This window comes from Verticillium nonalfalfae, assembly GCF_003724135.2.
Source record: "Verticillium nonalfalfae strain VnAa140/NRRL 66861 chromosome Unknown scaffold_138, whole genome shotgun sequence".
NCBI lineage: Eukaryota > Fungi > Ascomycota > Sordariomycetes > Glomerellales > Plectosphaerellaceae > Verticillium > Verticillium nonalfalfae.
Window position 1 is genome coordinate 50,897 of NW_021167363.1, and position 17,631 is coordinate 68,527.

Consider the following 17,631-nt stretch of genomic DNA (forward strand, 5'->3'; position numbering starts at 1 on the left):
CAACTTTGATCGCTACCATGGTCTCCAGCGCGGGGTTACATCCGGGTTAGTCGTCAAAACTCTGGGCTATATGTGGTCGGAAACACACAAATACCAACTGTTGTTCTGCCATACGCACTGTCGCATCAAGCGGAGCAAAGCCCTGACGTGCGCTCTCCTGCTTGTGACATGTGCTAGGATCCAGGGTGCAGCAAGGGCGACGGTTCATGTCAGAAGATGATGCCGTTGTCTACCGCGTCGCAACTTTTGTCGCGCCGCTACGGCACTATCTTCCAACGGGCTTCCGCGGCGTCTTGCATATAGCGATGCTGGCTTGACTTTGATTCTCTTGACTTGTTCTCTCCTTGTTGAGGTGACGAATTTAACCAAGATAACATGGCTCTCGCGCGTCGCGTCCATGGCGGTAATGCGGCGAACCTCAGAGCCTGTATCATTCAATCTCAGGCATGATATACCGCGAAGCTTACTGCATATGACGAGGCAGCAACTGGTCATCGTCGGGCACTTGTGAAAGAAACTTTCGGCACCGTCAACACGATACGATGGGTTCCACCAGTGCTCAGCCGTACGGGGCTGTGCGTTGAGGGTTACCATCAAAGTGGTTGAGAGCTGCCTCATTACGTCTCCCTCCACCATCTAGGAACTGTTCCAGCCCCCGAGACACCATAATGCAGACCTTTATTCCGCTTCATCCGCCAAAAACGTCAAAATTCATAGCTGAAACATCCAGTTCTTCATACCAAAACTTAAAGACCTGGACATTGAGCAAAGAATGAACGTCTTCTGCATCCTGTCAGACCCTTCATCTTCTTGCCTGTTCATATCCCTTACTTCCAGAAGGAGCATGCGGCATGCTCTTATGCCCTTGACCTTTGCTGACGGCCAGAACAGACACCCAAAAATTGAAGGGCATCCGTTCTCGAAACCACAAAGCATCGCGCAGTCTGTGCCGCCTGGCCCGCCGTGATGGACTGAGCCGGGTCGTACCGAAGCCACAACTCGAGAACACGTTGGCCCCTGCGATGGGAAACCTAAACATAAACCGAGATCAACTACCGGCTGACAGTTGTAGCGCGGGGATGGTGCCTCAAAGCCCGAGCGGGTGTCAGCATCATCCTGCTTCAGCACACTAGTGGCGCCAGTTGCGCAATTGAGAAGGCAGCGGCGGTGGGGAGTAAGAAGAAACACAATTCTGGGCGCCGCAGTTACAGGGCGATCCTGCACCTTGCGCCAGCATGGTGTCGTGCGTGCATTACCATCCACCCCGCCCGATTGTTAAGTCAGCTCAGGGTTGCTGTCATCTGGTGGTTGGCAAGATACGCTCGTCCCTCCCAGCAAGCTGACCACGATCCTGCTGGCTTGGCTGAAAGGAGGGGAGAGAGGAGAGACCAAAGCGCAAGACAGGCCGTAGATCGACCGATACGTGTCACTAGCAATGACCGGACCCGATGTGATCGGCGTGGAAGTTGCGGAAAAGAACGATAATGAGCGACGCAGAGGTTAAGACGTACGGCAAGGTGTAAGATGATGAACAGGGGGGAAGTCTCAGGGTCTGTTGTCCCGCGAATCATGCCACAGATTTCGGAAACAGAGTCTGAACTGGTGGTGATGAATAGCCGCGCCGAGGAGTGACGCGTGAGGAGACGTCTTCTTCACTGATCAGAATTTTGGCCTGGCCTCCTGTCACAGTCCCAGATAGATAGACGACCACAGCTGGCTTGAGTTACATTGACGGGCGTGTCTAGCTCCAAACCTCTCGTGTCGGTACTTTTGAACATTGGCACATCTGGAGATCCCGCCAAAAGGGCCTGAGAACTGTATTGGGCTTCGGCCCCGGCGGAGTCGCAGCGTGCATGTAATGAGGGCCCCGTCAACGTGCAGGCCCGCCGCCTGGGCGACCTGGGGTACATGATGAGTGCATGTGCGAAATTACGACCGCCGGACCAGCCAAACGGTCGTTGGCGTTCGATACCAAACGTCAGCCAGGCCAATGAATAGGACCGGCGGGAGACCAGGGCCGTGTAAAGCACGTTTCCCATTCGCCTCTCCTCTTTGTATTTGAGCCAGTATGATGCTCAGGCCATCCAGAGCAAACATGGTTGACGCTCAACGCAGCTACCAGGTTGATTGTTAAGTTTCTGGGGACCAGGCAGATAGAATTAAGAGAAAAGGTCTGGGATGGTATCATCTTTACAAGCAAGCATGTGGCCTAGGTCTGGATCTGGCTTTGGAGGTTTCCAGGACCTTAGTTTGTGTGGCGGCTCTGTGGTTTTTTTTTGGGCGTTTGCGCCAGACGAGATAACACGTTGGAGTGGATTTGTGATTTTTCATGGGACAAGTTTTTTTCCCCGGGTACAGATCAAGGTCTGCTGTCGGCTTGTTCACTTCGCCGTTGACTTCGCAGTGGAAGGTCGAAGATTTGAAGCCGCAAGACCTCGGCTATGCGTTTGACATTGGCAACGACGCGGACAATGTGCTGGTCATGGCCTCAGAGCCAATGTCGTTTTCACGCTTGGTCGCGATCAATAGCCGTGATGGAAAACCACTAGAAGGAGGATTGTACCGCGTCAATGCCTCGGTGTTGTGTTTGGCGTGGTGATTGTGTTCACGGCAGTTCGGTTCCGATTTCCCCTACATTGGCTGTGTATAGAAGTGATACCTACCTTGGGTACCCCAGCAAGCCTACCTGGTAGGTAGGTAGGCACCTAGGTAGCGCAGAGGCAGGTGCAGGTCCACGGAGGCGTACCGTGCAGGAGACAGTGTGTAGAATTGCGCTCGACCCTGAGCACGGGTGGTCAGAGCTCTCTGCATTAGTCCTCTCCTCGCCAGACAGAAAAAAATGAGAGGACCTGCCCAGGGTGCATCAGTGTCCATCCAGTTGCTCCTGACTCTTTGATCCTACTGGTAGGACGGCTCGGAAAGAATCTGGAGACTAGAGGATGCCATTTCCCACGCGAGATGCCAGGAGCACAACAGGAAGGGGGCGGTTAACGACAGGCCAGCAACTCGTGTTGTGGCTGGAGGGTCTGATGGATATTTCGGCGGTACAACGCGCTCACCGTCGCACAGCCGAGACATTACCAGCGGGCGAAACCTGCGTTAGACAAGTTCATCAGCGCTGGGTGTAGGTGACTTTCAACACCCACCTCAGACAGGTACCTCCCCTCTGGTATTGCGGTTGGTTGCTGAACGCTTCAATGGGCTGCACCCAACCCGAACTCGTGTCGGTCGAGGCAGGCAGGACGGCAGGGCCACTACAGGGACAGGACATGAGGGCGCAACCACTGCTCACCATGAGGTACCTACCTTCAATGTGGGCCATTGCGGAAATGGAGGGCGCACTGCCAACCAATGGCGATGTCGCACAGGCCTTTACAGAGTCGGTGGGTCCACACTGTGCCGCCATGGCGGACATGCAGGGCCTCGACGGGTGGTCTTGCCACGAACGAACTGCGGTCGTGCTGTAGCGCTGCACGAGCCAACGCCCTCGCTGTGATGAACATGAACCTACCTGCATTGCATCTGCATACTGGCCATCGAGCATCCATCTCTGCTGACAGAGCCGACATGAACGGCGTGCTGGGAGCTTGTTCAGACAGCCAGCCAAACTGGGGGACTACCAGAACTGGCCAAGGCTAAACTAGTCGCCATGGCCAGGAAAGTGCTTGCATCGCCAATTAGACTCGTTCGAGCCTTCCTAGCTCGTCGCTGTCGATCGCGCATCTCGGCGCTAATCCCTTCACGGCACGCAGAAACAGAACCTCAGCCAGCAACCAAAATCAGCCAAGGTAGGAGGTCCAGCCCGAAGCACAGCACACTACCTAGGTACCTAAGATCACTAGAACTCAATACCTGCTGGAGAGGAAGAAGGGGGGGGGGGAGAGAGCAGGCACGCCCGAGCACATGCCCGCTTTCCACTCCCACTCTCACTACCACTCCCACACCCAAAAGCCCAAGCCCCAAGCCCAAGCCAGGAGCGACCCGTTCCATTTACCCCATCCCATCTCCACTCTTTTTGCCCAATCCGCCCCCCTCCCCTTTTCCCCACTGTTGCTGGCCGGGTCCTGGGTGCTTCGACCGCTGCCGTTGCTCCTGGTTGCTGGTTGCTGGCTTCTGCTCTTGGTCTACGCTATCCACCCCTTCCCACCCCCCCCCATTTCATCTGCACTGTACACTGTAAGGTACCTACCTCGTTTTCCTTCCCCTTCCCATCCATCCCATCCCCCCTACCTACCTTCCTTGTCTCCTAGTCGCCCGTGCTTTTACTGGGTACCTACCTACCTTGCCGAACAAGACAAGCCCGTTCTCCTTCCTCTCCTCTCCTCTTCTTGGTCTGGTCTGATCTCCCTTTACCTTACCAACACTCGACTTCACATTGACACGACACCTTGTCCTGCCCTCTGTTGTCGTATCCTCTCGAATTCCATCCATTCGAATCGAATCGACTCGGCTCCGAGAACGCCCCTCTCTGTCGCCACGATCTCGACCAATTCTGCCTTTCGACGAGACGAGCGATTCATTCCCCTGCCGCCGAGACCCATCACGCACTTCTCGCCCCCCCCCCCCCCCCGGGACCTCTTCGCCATCCACCTCGTACCTCTCTATTTTTTCTTCTCTCTCACACTCACGGCAACGAACGTACACTTGACCTCGCCCTCACGCGAGTTCTCTCTCTTCCGCCTCGTCCTGTTGTCTTTGCCCTCCACTGCGACACCGCAAACGCCCTGCATTGTTTCGCGAGTAGTTGTCGCCAATCAGCACAATGGCTTCCAAGGTGCGTCTCCATTGCGTCTGCCTCAACGCAGCCATCCCGCTCGATGACACAACCGCATCGCTAGCTCTCCTCATCCCGGTCCAAGGTTCGCATCACTGACATGCTGTTGTGCACCGCAGTTTCTCAGAGAATACAAGCTGGTCGTAGTTGGTGGTGGCGGCGTCGGTAAATCTTGCTTGACTATCCAGTTGATCCAGAGCCACTTTGTCGACGAATATGACCCGACGATCGAAGGTTCGTTCAATTTACTCGGCCGCCGACGCTTCGCAATGGAGCTGTGGGGAGCGAACCTATCGTACTGACACGATGAACCACAGATTCCTACCGCAAGCAGTGCGTCATCGATGAGGAGGTCGCGCTCCTTGATGTTCTTGACACGGCTGGCCAGGAGGAATACTCTGCCATGCGGGAGCAGTACATGCGCACGGGCGAGGGCTTTCTGCTGGTTTACTCCATCACCTCAAGGCAGAGCTTTGAGGAAATCACGACATTCCAGCAACAGATCCTGCGCGTGAAGGACAAGGACTACTTCCCCATGGTCGTCGTCGGCAACAAGTGCGATCTCGAAGGCGAGCGCGAAGTCACGAGGCAGGGTATGTGAGGCTGTCCGGACAAGACTTGGAGTTGTACTGACGAGGCGTTCCAACAGAGGGCGAGGCACTCGCCAAGTCGTTCGGCTGCAAGTTCATCGAGACATCGGCAAAGTCCCGGATCAATGTCGACAAGGCGTTTTACGACATTGTGCGCGAGATTCGACGATACAACCGCGAGATGCAGGGATACTCAACCGGCAGTGGTGGCAACTCTGGCACCAACGGGCCGCCGAAGCCCATGGACATGGACAATGGCGAACAGGAGGCAGGCTGCTGCGCGAAGTGCGTGCTAATGTAAGAGGGTCTCTGCGTCACCTCGAGGCCACGAAGAGGCCGAGTCGGAGCGCAGTGAGGGGGGCAAGGGAGGAGGGAAGTGGCGAAAGCGCCTGTGCCGAGGAGGGCCCCAGCAGAGGAGGCACGAAAGACGTGGAGCAAGAACGCTTTGTGGTGGATGTTCGGGCCGCTCGGGACTGCCCGCGCGGACGCTGTGCGATCCACCACGGCGGAACCCGAGATACCCTCTTGCCACGGTCGGTGTATGCTCGGGCGCGGTCACGGCAGACAGACGCAGTCGCAGTTGCAAGAAAATATCCGTTTCTTTCTGTTGCATGGGAAGGGGAGTCGGTTTCTGTTCTGACTTGACGCAGATGCGTGTTTGGGCTGGTTGGTCTACGCGGGCTACTTGATACAGAGACGCTTTCGTCTTGCTTGGTTGCTTGCTTACTTGCTACATGGACCCGCAAGGGGCAGACGGGACGCAGACACAGACACGGACACGGATACGGACAAAGACTTATTTTTTGGACGCAGACACATGACACGCCTGTGTGAGAGATCCCATCGTGGGCCAGGCAGGCAAAGCAAGGACGGGAAGAAGGGATGCTGGCGGGGAAGCGATAGCGTACCTAGACGGGCCATCCTGAGAGAGAGGGGAAGGGGGAGAAGCAGAGAGGGGGGAGAGAGAGAGAGAAAGCTTGACCATGTTGATTCTTTTCTTTTTCATTTCTTCTTCTTTCACGTCTGTTTTCTCTGGGTATGTGAGGTACCTGGCTGTTTTTTTTTCCATTTCTTCCATTCTCTTTTCTTCTTCGTGTTGTGTCCCTCCCTCCCACTCACTTATCACCCACCTTAGCTTCCTGTAATTCTTTTCTTTCTTTTCCACTTCCCCATACCAATCCCCCTTCTCTCGTTCCATTCTTGAAAGATGGCTATCCTCGGTGTTTGTAGTGGAAGTAATGGTGGTGTCGTCGTCGTCCAACAATAGTCAGTCTAGTCGGTCATTTATTCGTCAGGTCAGAAAACCCTCTTGTTTCTTTCTCTCTGCTCTAGTGTTGATGTTTCGTGCTATCCCTTCGTCCGGTGTGTCCATCTTTCGACAGTGGCCGCGTGTCCATCCCTTGCGTCTTGCATGTGACCAGTCTCTCTGCTCTCTGCGCCCCCCTTTTCGCGGCACAGTTGTTGATCTTTTTTTTTTTGCCCCCGTTCTTCGGTGGCGTGCCACGAGTCGTGTGTTTTTGGTGGCTGAGGAGTCATGTTTGTTCCACGAGGAGGGGGGCGTGTTCTCGTGCATGGGATTCGGTTCTTTGGGCATGGACTTTTCTGGATTTTCCAGAAAGGCGATGTGCTGGGAAAAGGGGGGTTGCGGACTTTTGCCACCAGCACCATGATGGGGGTTTTCCAGGCGTCTTTCGCTCTCTCTGTGTCTCTGTCTCTGTCTCTGTCACGCTTCTTTTCCGTTCCGGAAGATTGGGAAAGGACGATCATGGGTTCGTACAGAAGAAACGACAGCAAGACTTCTGCGCGCGTGGGCTGAATGGTGATTTGCGGCTGTGGCGGCGGCGGCGGCGGCGGCGGCGAAGAACACTATTCTTGTCTCAGGGGTATGACGTTGCCTTGCGTCGTTGGGGCTTGCATGAACGGTGGTCAGCAACGGACGGTACCTGACAGGAACGTGCGGCGAGGGGGCGCTCAGGGGGCGGGTTGGACGGAGCTGGGAAAGGGGAGGAAATGCATCATGTAGTCGCCACGGCGGGTGTCCAAGGGTGACTTTCTGGGTCGACGCAACGACGACAGCCGTTCCGCGTGAGGAACATGTTCGCGGCAGAGGATGAGTACATGCTCGGATTTATTCATCTCATGTGGCAAACCGCATTGCCCATGACTCGGAATGCCCGCAGCCGCCTGTCCCCTGTCCCGCGAGATGCCTTCGGTTTCCCGCGACTGGTGAAGCAAGACACGGCATCGCTACTGCTACTACAACGAAACCGCGGAACGAGAATCAATAGTACCTTCCACCTCTGCAGGTCTCACCTCGACGCTTGTCGCCGCTTCACCGCATCTACCGACCCGCACCCCGCGCCCCAGCCCCCCAAGCCGGCACCCTCGCCGGCACCGGCGTCCCCTCGTTGGCCCGAAACGCCGCTGCCCCGGCGCCGGCGGCCCAGCCCTCGAACCCCGGAAACAGCGTCGGCATGCGGCCCCCGTCCTCGACGACCCGCGCGCACACGCTGCAGTGGAACACGCTCGGTGTGTCGCGGCCCGGCATAGTGGCCGACGTGCCGCCGCCTCGGGCCTTGCAGAAGACGCACTGGTCCGGCGCAAAGTTGACGACCTGCCACTCGCGCACGAGGGCCGCCTGGATGACGGCGCGCGCGGCGAGGGCGGCGCGGTGGGCGGCGCAGAGCGGGCGGCCGAGGAGCTTCGTGCCGCAGAGGCAGCCCGTCAGCGGGTGCTGGGCGCCGCGGGCGATGGTGGTCGTGTTGCTGCTGTCGGCGATGGCGCCGCCGCCGGTGGTCTGGACCTCGGCGCTCGTGCAGTGGGAGCAGGTGTAGGTGCGCAGCGAGAGGATGTCGGCGCCCGTGAGGCGGTTCGGGCCGTGGAGCGTGTCGGTCACGGAGCGCGTGTCGCAGGCTGCGCAGACGGGACGGGGGCCGGCTGGGTCAAAGAGGTGGTGGCGGGATGCGCAGACGGCGTTCTGGTCGGGGCAGGGCGTTTGGCAGGTCTGCGTCGTGTCGCCGGGCCTCGTGGGCTCGCGGCAGGGAGGACAGGGGTTCTGGAGGTCTGGCGAGAAGACGTCTTGCTCGTCGGGAATGGCGGCGAGGATGTTTGTGCCGGAAGGACGCTGCCACCTTGCCAGGAGGTGGTTTGCGCGGTCGTCACGTCTGGTAGGGTCCTCGGCAGCGGCCCAGGGATGGCGAGCCACGGCGCTGACATCTTGGGACTGGAGCGTCAGGAGGACGCGCTCGGGGGGCGGGACGAGCCACAGCCCGTCCAGCTCACCATCGACGGGCGGCAACGCATTCTCGCCAAGGTAAGCCTTGGGAAAGCTAGATGATGGATCAAACAGAGAGCTGAGCTCGGCCAAGATGGCGGCATCGTCGAGGTCCTCCTCTGTGGGTAGTGGGCAAGGCTCAAAAACGGGGTAGTCGTTGTGGAGAATGGCCATCAATTCGTCGTCGTTGTCGAGGTCGTTGTCGAAAGCAAAGGACCCATCATACATGATGATGTCTTCGTTTTCTTGTTCTTTCACCTCGGGATACACGGGGTAGCCCTGGGGTCCAAGAACAACAGGAGGCTCACTCTGCCTCTTAACCTTTGGTTGGGGTTGGGGTATGCGTTGGTCTTGCTGCTTGTCTTTCGGAGGATCGTCCTTGGAGGGTGGCTGCTCGCTAGTATCACCAAGTTTCCGGGGCGGAATAGCCCGATTGCCGCGGCGCACGAGTTTCCGGGTTTCGGGCCGGTTGTTGGTGGCCGTATTGGATTCATCCGGGTCCGAAACCCGGACCTGCCACATGCCCCACTGCGGACCCGGGACGCCGATGCCCCGCACCGGCCCGACCCGGTCATCATCCACCCCGAACGGGCCAAAGCCGAGAGCCATGTAGTAGGACGGCGGCAGCATGGAGATCTTTGGCACCACGCCAGTAACTGGGAATGCGGAGCGCCGGAAGAGGCCCGCCGGCATGTCCTTGACCCTTGGGATAAAGGTGCACTGCTGTGTATCGCCGCGTTCGACACACTTGTCGCAAGGTCGCTGTCTGTCGCAGTTGTGGTCGCCCGCCTCACACGGCTTGCAGACAGTATATTCCATCATGGTCCTCGTGCCGGAGCCCCAGCCGATGACCTGCAAATCTGCGTACGGCTTTGGCTTGAGGAACTCGCCAGAGTGGTCCGCATCCCCCGACGGGTGTACCGACTCGTCGGCCTTGTCGTAGCAGGGCAACCCCCACGTGTTGCATCGCACGCATGCGACGTCGCCCAGGCCTTCGTATTCGCGACACGTTTGACGGCTGCCACCGCGGCGACACAGCGAGCACGGCACCTTTCGGTTCACAATCTTGGTCGGCAGCACGAGGCTCCCATCGTCCCGCACGTTTTCCATCTCCCGGAGGCACAACGTGTACCCGTCCTCGGCGTCGAAACACTCGACGACGGCATCCGGCACCTTGAATCTCTCCTTGCTCTGCTCGTCGACGCAGTTCTGGCACTTGAAGCCAATGTTGCGGTAGTCGGCCAGCCACGAGCAGTTGAGGCCCCGCGCTGCGCATCGCCCGCACCGCCGCCGCCACCAAGCCGGGCCAGGATTGCGCTCAAACTCGGCCTTCAGCGGTCGCCGCCACAGCGTCTTGACGTCCTCCGGCTCCCTTCTGTCCGGCATGAAGCGGCACTCGTGGCCGCGCACGGCGCACTCGGTGCAGCCGACTTCAACGCGCGGGTCGACATCGCACCGCCGGTACGACCGTCCGCGACACCCCTCGCACCCCCAATGCACGACCTGCGCAATGTTGCTGTACGGGGCGCGCGTCCACCGGCTGCGTTTGGGCATGTACACGGCCGTCTCGGCGACGACGCACTTGTGGTCCGGATCGCGGACGGCGCGCACGTCGGCGCACGCCGTGCACTCGATGCGCAGCCTGTGGTCGGCATCGCACGGCACCGCGGCGCACGACGCGCAGGGACCCTTGAGGACTTCCATGCGGCCGCGCTTGATGGGTCGGCCCTGCTCGTCCGTGAGGCCGCCGAGCTTGCGCTTTCGGCCCGGTGGCTCGAGGTTGCCGAGCGCGTGCAGGGCGCGCGAGTCGCTGCACGTGTCGCCGGCGCCGTGGCACGATGCGCAGGGCCGGTACTGCGAGCAGCTCCGGCCGCGCGTGACGCAGGCGTCGCAAGGTGGGTAGGCGCGGGGTACTGTCCGCCCCGTCAGCTGGGCCTCGCTGGTGGTGGTGGTGATGTCCTGGCTGTCGACGGGTTGGTCACCGCTGCTGCTCTTTTTGCGGCGGCTTTCATTCTTTCTCTCGGGCCGGTGAACCTGGCGTTCGTCGTTGGGATTGGTTGTGGCCGTCTTGTCCAGCTGCAGTCTGTCGTTCTGGTCGTAGCTAGCGTAGGCGTATTCCAGATCGCGATCTGGAAGTATTCTTGCCAAAGACTTGTGGGCCATGGTGGGCTAGTCAATCAGCCAAGTTCTGTAATGTTCCTGTAAGGTGTCTGCGTCTACCGTCGGTAATGGTCACTTTCGTGAATTGATCAAGCGACAACAGTGGAACGACTGTTGTACTTCTGAATTTTTGATTGCAACTGTGAGCCATCAGCAGACGATCAGACATGATAACATGTCACAGCGAGCAAGCTTCTATAAAGAAGTCTGTAATATCTACCACAGCTCCATTCCTCGGACATGTCATTCAGACGCAGACACTGGGTACAACAAAGGATATGGCGCAGCTCGTGGTTCGTGGCGCCTTCTCCGAGCGGCCAGCTCGACTGTCAATGTTGGGGCTTTGTTGTTGGTCTTTGTGATCGACAACCAACAGAGCACAATCCTGGGTGAATCCGACGGATTCGGTCTAGGATCAACTCGAACATGTGTTGTCGTCTGGTTTACTTTGTTGGCAGCATCTCAGCAAGACAAGAGAACGGAAAAAGCCTGAACGGTGGATGCTCAATGCCGAGTTGCTAGGACAGCAAATCCTCGCTTTCAATACACCTCCTCGAAGCCGCGCGTGATCATTGGGGGGCATTATCAGTTGTCAATCATCTCCATTAAATCAGGGCACCAAGCCAGGGCTATCACCTGGCAAGGAAATTCAGTTCTATCCAAGCATAAAAGTTTTCCGTGGTCCAAAACAATCCTGTAAACCTGGACCGAGCACAAGGCAAGCTTTCCAAGCTATTGGGCGGTCCGACAGCCTCAAACAGCGCGCCGACAGATTCATCATGTTTCCGTTTCCAAAAGAGTGCAAAAGGGGTATCATGGTTCCCGTTCCATTCATATATCCATGAACCCGCCGTGTCAAAAGAGTGTTGTGGAATCCGTGGTCGTGTCGCTGTCGAGGTCGTTATCAATAAGGAGGGTCGTGAAGCATTACGTCGAAAATAAAGGGGTATTCAAAGTGAGAAGGAAAATACGCGATCCGATCAAACAAGCATCATCACCAAAAAAGGCACAGCTGCCGCAAGGGCACCACTGCCTAGGCGGTTCGCCGCGGCAGTGGGAACCGTAATCGGTTCGCCATCCGTGTTCGTTGGTACTGTTGCAACCCCTGAAGTTGTGCTGGGCACGCCAGACTCGTTTCCAGAGGCACCAGGAGCACCAGGGGCACCAGAAGCACCAGAGGCACCAGAGCTGGGCCCAGCAGCACCTGACTCCGATGCACCAGCTCCCGTGTCGGGCTGGCCGCTGGCAGAAGACGGTGAAACCGACGGCGAAGCCTCTTCAGTCTCCGACACGCCCGGAGCACTACCGGTTTGAGAGGCACTCCCAGACTCCCCAGCAGGACTCGAGCCGGAAGCTCCAGCACCACTTGAAGGCCCAGTCACAGTGGTGCTGCCCTCAGCAGCGGCGCTGGACTCTACACTCTCACTAGGCTCGGCAGAGCTGGTCGTCTCAGGCTCTGCTTGGGAGGCTGTCTCTGTCACCGAGGACACACCCGAAGCCACAGGCTCACTCGTCGTTGTTATTGTCGTCGTCACAACAGTCAATGTACTTGTCTCTGCATCGCTTGTGGCAGAAACCTCCTCTGATGTCGAAGGAGACGAGATGGGCTGCGTCGACGGATTGGACTCCGCCGCTACTGCCGACGTGGTTGTGACATCGTCACCAGACCCACTGCTCGACACGACGGCCGACTGCTGCGGCGGCAGAGACGCGATCGATGACGTGGTGACTTCGTCGGGATCCTGACTATCACAATAGTCGAGAAACTGACCAAACTTGGGTGTCACGTAAAGACGGCGAGTCAGTACACCGTTTACAGCGTTGGCGTCGATACAGGTGGTGCAGGTCAGCAAGTCAGCGCGGAATTGTGAGTCGGAGGCACACAGGCGAGGCGACTTGCCAACGGCCTCAGCCTCAATATAGCAATTGTTGCAGTCATCAAAGCAGATGGCAGGAGCAGTGGTGCCGTCATCCTCATCGTCGTCGTCATCATCATTCTGACGCTTCCCATACCCATGAGCGTGTGTTTCGTAAGCCGGGGGAGATGCTGGAATCGTTGTTGTCGTTGGCGACCGAGGAGGGTAGACAGAGAGCTCCGTGGCCGAAGCCCAGTTACCCGTGGTAATGGTCCAAGTCTTGTGCTTCCACGTCTTGACAATCGTTTCGTAGTCAAAGATGGAGAAGGGCAAGCCGAAAGCATTAGGGTTGAGGTTGAAGTAGCCTTCACTAGGCGGGTAGTAGCTCGTTTCTCCTTCTGGCCAAGTAGCGAGCGCATAATGCGGCGAGGGAATGCAGTACTTGGGCAGACAGACGTAGTCGTTCGCGGGAGAATCGGCCCACAAATTACAGCCTTCGGGCTTGGGCGGGTTGCAGACGAAGCCAGGTTCACACCCCCAAGTGCGGTTGGAACTTGGATCGTAAGGAATGTCGGGGTTGACACCTGGGATGTTGGTCGGCGCCGGGCAAGGCGTCACGGGAGGACGGTCAGTGACCGTAACGGGAGGGAGCACTACAGTTGTCGTTATGACAGAGGTAGGACCGGGAACCACCGAGATGATGACTTCGCCGTCCTCGGTGACTGTGACTGTCGTTTCCGGGCCTGTTTCTGTAATGGTCGTCGTGATGGTTTCGCCCGGCAGCGTCGTAACCTGACCAGGGAGTGTAGTCACCTCACCGGGGATTGTTGTGACTTGTCCAGGAAGTGTTGTCACCTCTCCGGCGATAGTCGTAACCTCGCCGGGGAGCGTGACGACCTCAGTCTCTACCAGTGTCTGCGTAGCAGTAGCCGTGGCCGTGGCCGTATTGGTGACGGTCTGGTAGTCCGTCACATCCACTTCTTCGGTCAAGGTCGAGACGCTGATGTACGTCTCCGTCACATACTCTGTGCGATCGGACACCACTGTCGTGGGCACCACGCTGATATATGTGTAGGTCGTGACATATGTCGACACAGACCCGGACACGACCGTCTCGGTCTCGAAGTACGTCGTTGGCTGATGAACAGTCTGGGTGCTGAGCTGAGTGGTTGTCTCCCAGATGGTCGTTGTGTAGTACACACAATCGGGCAGCTCAGGGGGCGGCGCCCTGATGCGCCTTGCGGCGTACGTCGTCGGCGCTGGCGGCTCTCCGTAGGTCGGCGCAGAAGGTTCAGCATCGGAAGGCACAGGGTACGGTTCGGCTGGGTACGTCTCAATGGGCGGATATCCGGACTGCGGAGGTCCAGTGCATCTATGACATTTGTCAGTGAATTTGTTCGTCCCGATTTGATGATTTTCTCGCTGTACTTACACTGCCTCTGTCACAGTCACGGCGTAGGATATCGTCTCCCACTCAGTGGTCGGTACGACCTGTGTATAGATATCACTCACGATATCGGTCACATAGACGGTAGAGATGACATTGACAGTCGAGCTAAGAGGGTGTTACTTTATGAGATCTCCAAAAAGGAATCGTGATTTGCGTTGACGCGAGACTCACGCTTCTGGGGGCTGACAGCACCCAACGACAGTCTGAGTAACGGTCACAGTAGCCGTGGAGCTGAAGGCAAGTTAATTCGAGCTCTTGCAGATGATTGAGTTTGTTGGTTTACTTACGGAGCTGGGCAGCAGCCGTAGACGGTCTCGGTTACTGTTGGAGCCGCGCAGCTGGGGACGTAGGGTGATGCCTGGGCCAGAGCAAGACTGACGTAGGCCCCCACGGCCAGCACTTGGCTTTTAGACACCATCACGAGTTGTCCTGGACACCAACGATGTTTGCTCTGTCTGCAAAGCAACTGAGGCTGAACAAAGGATGCAATACCGGAAAGCGAGACGAACGCTGGCTAACGAGCGTGTGGAGGCAGTGAAGGAAGCTAAGCTGAACTTCTGAGGAGCCCGATGCGCGCAGGTTGGGGGCAGAAGAGGAACAGGAAGGGGGATGGGGGCAAAATGCTACCTGCGGGTGGCATATGTATGTAAGGCAGCTCGCAGGTGTGGTGTGGGAAAAGGATACTGCATACTTCGGCATGAGCTTTGGATGCAAGAGAGAAGGCGAACGCTGGAGACCAAGGCAGCCTCACAGAGCTCCCACGCACACCAAGCTTGCCCATGACCTGCCTGGCGCGGTCGAAGGAATATGCCCGACAAGGGTGAGCTTTCGCCGCCGAGCTTTCCCATGTAAGCCAGTGGGCACAACGTCCGGTGGCGGGGACACCCCCCCGGCCCGGAAGAAAAAGAGGGTGGACGAGTGTGGATTTGTGCAAACAAAGACCCATGGATGCGATCGCATCTAGAAGCTTGGCAGGCCAGCCTGCCTTGACCTCATTGACATAGTGGACATTCAGTCCCAACAAATGAATGAAAGCAAAAGGATACAGCCTCTATTGCAACGATACCACCAAACTTGAGATGGACATGCTTGATTGAGGCCCGGCTGGAGAGGGAGAAAAATAGAGGCATAGGCTATCCCAGGAAAACTGCTGCGAAGAGGAACCCAGCATCATGGGGGTATCGTGCAGTACGCGCAAGTCAGCATGCGCGTACTAGGATGCACACCCTTGTCGGTGGTGGCATGACGAAGACCAGGCCCTGAGCATAATACTGCGATTGTCGGCGTACCTCACAACGTAACCCAGCCCGATCGAAGCTGCGGGGTGCGAGGGGACGTTGCGAGGGAAACCTAAATCCAGGTGAATCGAGCTGACAAGACCTGGTAAAGAGTTTGTCAACCGACAACATCCAATGGCAGAACCAGTGCCCGTCATATTGTCGGGATCAAGGTCTATAGCTAGGGCTGAGGTACGAAGCCGCCGTCAGTTGGCGCAGCTACTGTACATGTATGACCTTCACAAGGGCGCCGCTGGGGGGCAGTGCCGACTACGTGGTCCAGTCATTCATTGTGTGTGCGCTGTCGGGCGTTGAGGTTGGTTCTGAGAAGAGTGAGTGACAGCGAGGAGAATGATGGAGAGAGTAAGTCAAATGGTGATGCACAACAGTCAATTATCGGGCTCCGATGTACACCTTGGCAGACACTTGTGCGGTTGTGCTGGAGCAGTGCGTCTCTCCATGTACGTACATGCTGGCCATCAATGTGCCAGAATCGCCAGGCTGGGTGGGTACGGCGGATGATCGACAGTGATAGTTGACAGACCCTGGTCGCGGAGGCAGAGACTGGGCCTGCGAAGCGCCTGCTACCCAACAACAATAACCGTCGGCTGTTGTCCTGGATATCTGCCGTGGCTGTGGGCGAGAGAGACCACGGCCGATGAAGAAGACCACCAACTCGAGTCGATGAAGGGCAAGGCTCGGCGGCCAGCGACAGCACCACCATTGATTGAGTTGAACGTGTCGACAGATCAGTCGCATCTTCGTATATGAAATCAGCCGCCGGGCCAAACACGAGAGAAGAGGCGGCATTTGCGCGTCGGGGCTTGCGGGGGGCTGATCGGGGCTGATCAGGTACTGTCCCTGGCTGGGTGGTGTCTTCGGGTGTCATCCGTCGAGGGTGTCCCGCGGATCGTCCATAAGAAGCAGCTAGCTATCGTGGCGCGACTGAGATGGTGTTGTCAAAGGGAATCTAGTTCGCTGAGCTTTGCACCAGCGGACGAGCTTCGTGAAACACCAGAATCGACAAAGTCCACAAGGTCATGTCGACCAGGCGAGCCGACAATGGCATGACGTGCTCTCCATGATCAACAAAGCAGGTGAGGCCTCTTCGACAAGCACGTGTGTGTCAATAGCCCGTGAACCGGCCATGTCGTCGAACAAAGGTGTTGGCTAGCGACATCTAAGGTTGGTGGGCGGGAAGGAACAGCACCGACACGGGAGGAGATGGGTACATGGTACTTGGCTACAAGCCTAGGCCTGGAAAATCCCTCGGCCGGGCGGGGCAGCCCCCAACAGAGAGGTACATCATTGGTGGATGCTTCGCTCCCACAAGGCTCCAGGGCTTCCAGGGCTGCGGCCCGTGTGGAACCTGTCATCCCAACCCACTGCTAGCCCTAATCCGGTGTAGCCTGCTTATCCCTCCCCGGCACACCTTGTTCACTTCACCCCACCTTGACACCAACCTCTTCCAACGACTCGACCAACTTGCCCTGCCTCGTCGTCTATCTCTCTCTACATGGCCAGATCACCAACAGACACTGCCTGGGGCCAACAATGCCTGAGCCCTCGACTAAGATGAGACGGTGGCCGGCTATGCTCCACTCTCATCTCCCGGCAATGGCTTCAGCAGATGGAGGCCCATGATGCAAAAATGCGAATGATCATAACCTCTTGTTGCCTGGACCTCGGACCTCGTCGATGACGGCCGAGCCTTGCCGCTATACCTTTGATCAAGCTCACAATCCATGGGCCCGAACAGCACGCGCCGCACACCCACAAGCCATTGACCATTGCCTCTCGGCTTGGCATACTGTCGCCCCGTCTCCCGACACGGCAGCATTATCAAATAGTAGCAGAGCTCCGAGCTCCCCTGTCACGACGTGCGTGCATCCCGCAGCCCCCGCTCCCCTCTTCAGGTCGCGCAGCGTGGGCACCGGTACCTTTCGGAGCCCTCCTTACTGTCTTTTTCAGCCATCGCGCAGTTCGCTCCCTTGCATCCGCCACTGCCAGCACACCACCCTCTGCCCATCCACCCATGCGACGTACTGTACGAAGTAACGGCGGGAACTACCACAACCGTAAACGACCTGCGGGCTTGGAACGCCAGTCAGGCGAACCGAACTTTTTTTCTTTCCTTCTTTCTTTTGTCGTCTGGGCCATTATCTGCGCTGCCGGGCCGCTGGCCCTGCTCTGTAGACCTTCAGACAGACGACCACGGCATGGCATCCTTGGCGGTTGCAAGACCAGGCT

General features: G+C 57.6%; 3 protein-coding genes across 3 annotated transcripts; 1 reads left to right on the top strand and 2 right to left on the bottom strand.

Annotated features, from left to right (window-relative positions):
• Positions 1 to 4,762: 4,762 nt before the first annotated feature.
• Positions 4,763 to 5,665, top strand: RAS1 (Ras GTPase; the record flags this gene model as incomplete). The annotated part of the gene is made up of 4 exons (XM_028635968.1): positions 4,763 to 4,774; positions 4,894 to 5,008; positions 5,092 to 5,367; positions 5,424 to 5,665. The coding sequence occupies 4 exons, from the start codon at positions 4,763 to 4,765 to the stop codon at positions 5,663 to 5,665; spliced, it is 645 nt and encodes a 214-aa protein (XP_028491661.1).
• A 2,040-nt stretch (positions 5,666 to 7,705) lies between these two features.
• D7B24_001748 (uncharacterized protein) lies at positions 7,706 to 10,801 on the bottom strand (the record flags this gene model as incomplete). Its single annotated transcript, XM_028635969.1, has 1 exon — positions 7,706 to 10,801. One exon carries the CDS (start codon positions 10,799 to 10,801, stop codon positions 7,706 to 7,708), a length of 3,096 nt encoding a protein of 1,031 aa, XP_028491662.1.
• Positions 10,802 to 11,778: 977 nt separating this feature from the next.
• D7B24_001749 (uncharacterized protein) lies at positions 11,779 to 14,522 on the bottom strand (the record flags this gene model as incomplete). Its single annotated transcript, XM_028635970.1, has 4 exons — positions 11,779 to 14,026; positions 14,087 to 14,209; positions 14,276 to 14,335; positions 14,392 to 14,522. 4 exons carry the CDS (start codon positions 14,520 to 14,522, stop codon positions 11,779 to 11,781), a joined length of 2,562 nt encoding a protein of 853 aa, XP_028491663.1.
• Positions 14,523 to 17,631: the final 3,109 nt, after the last annotated feature.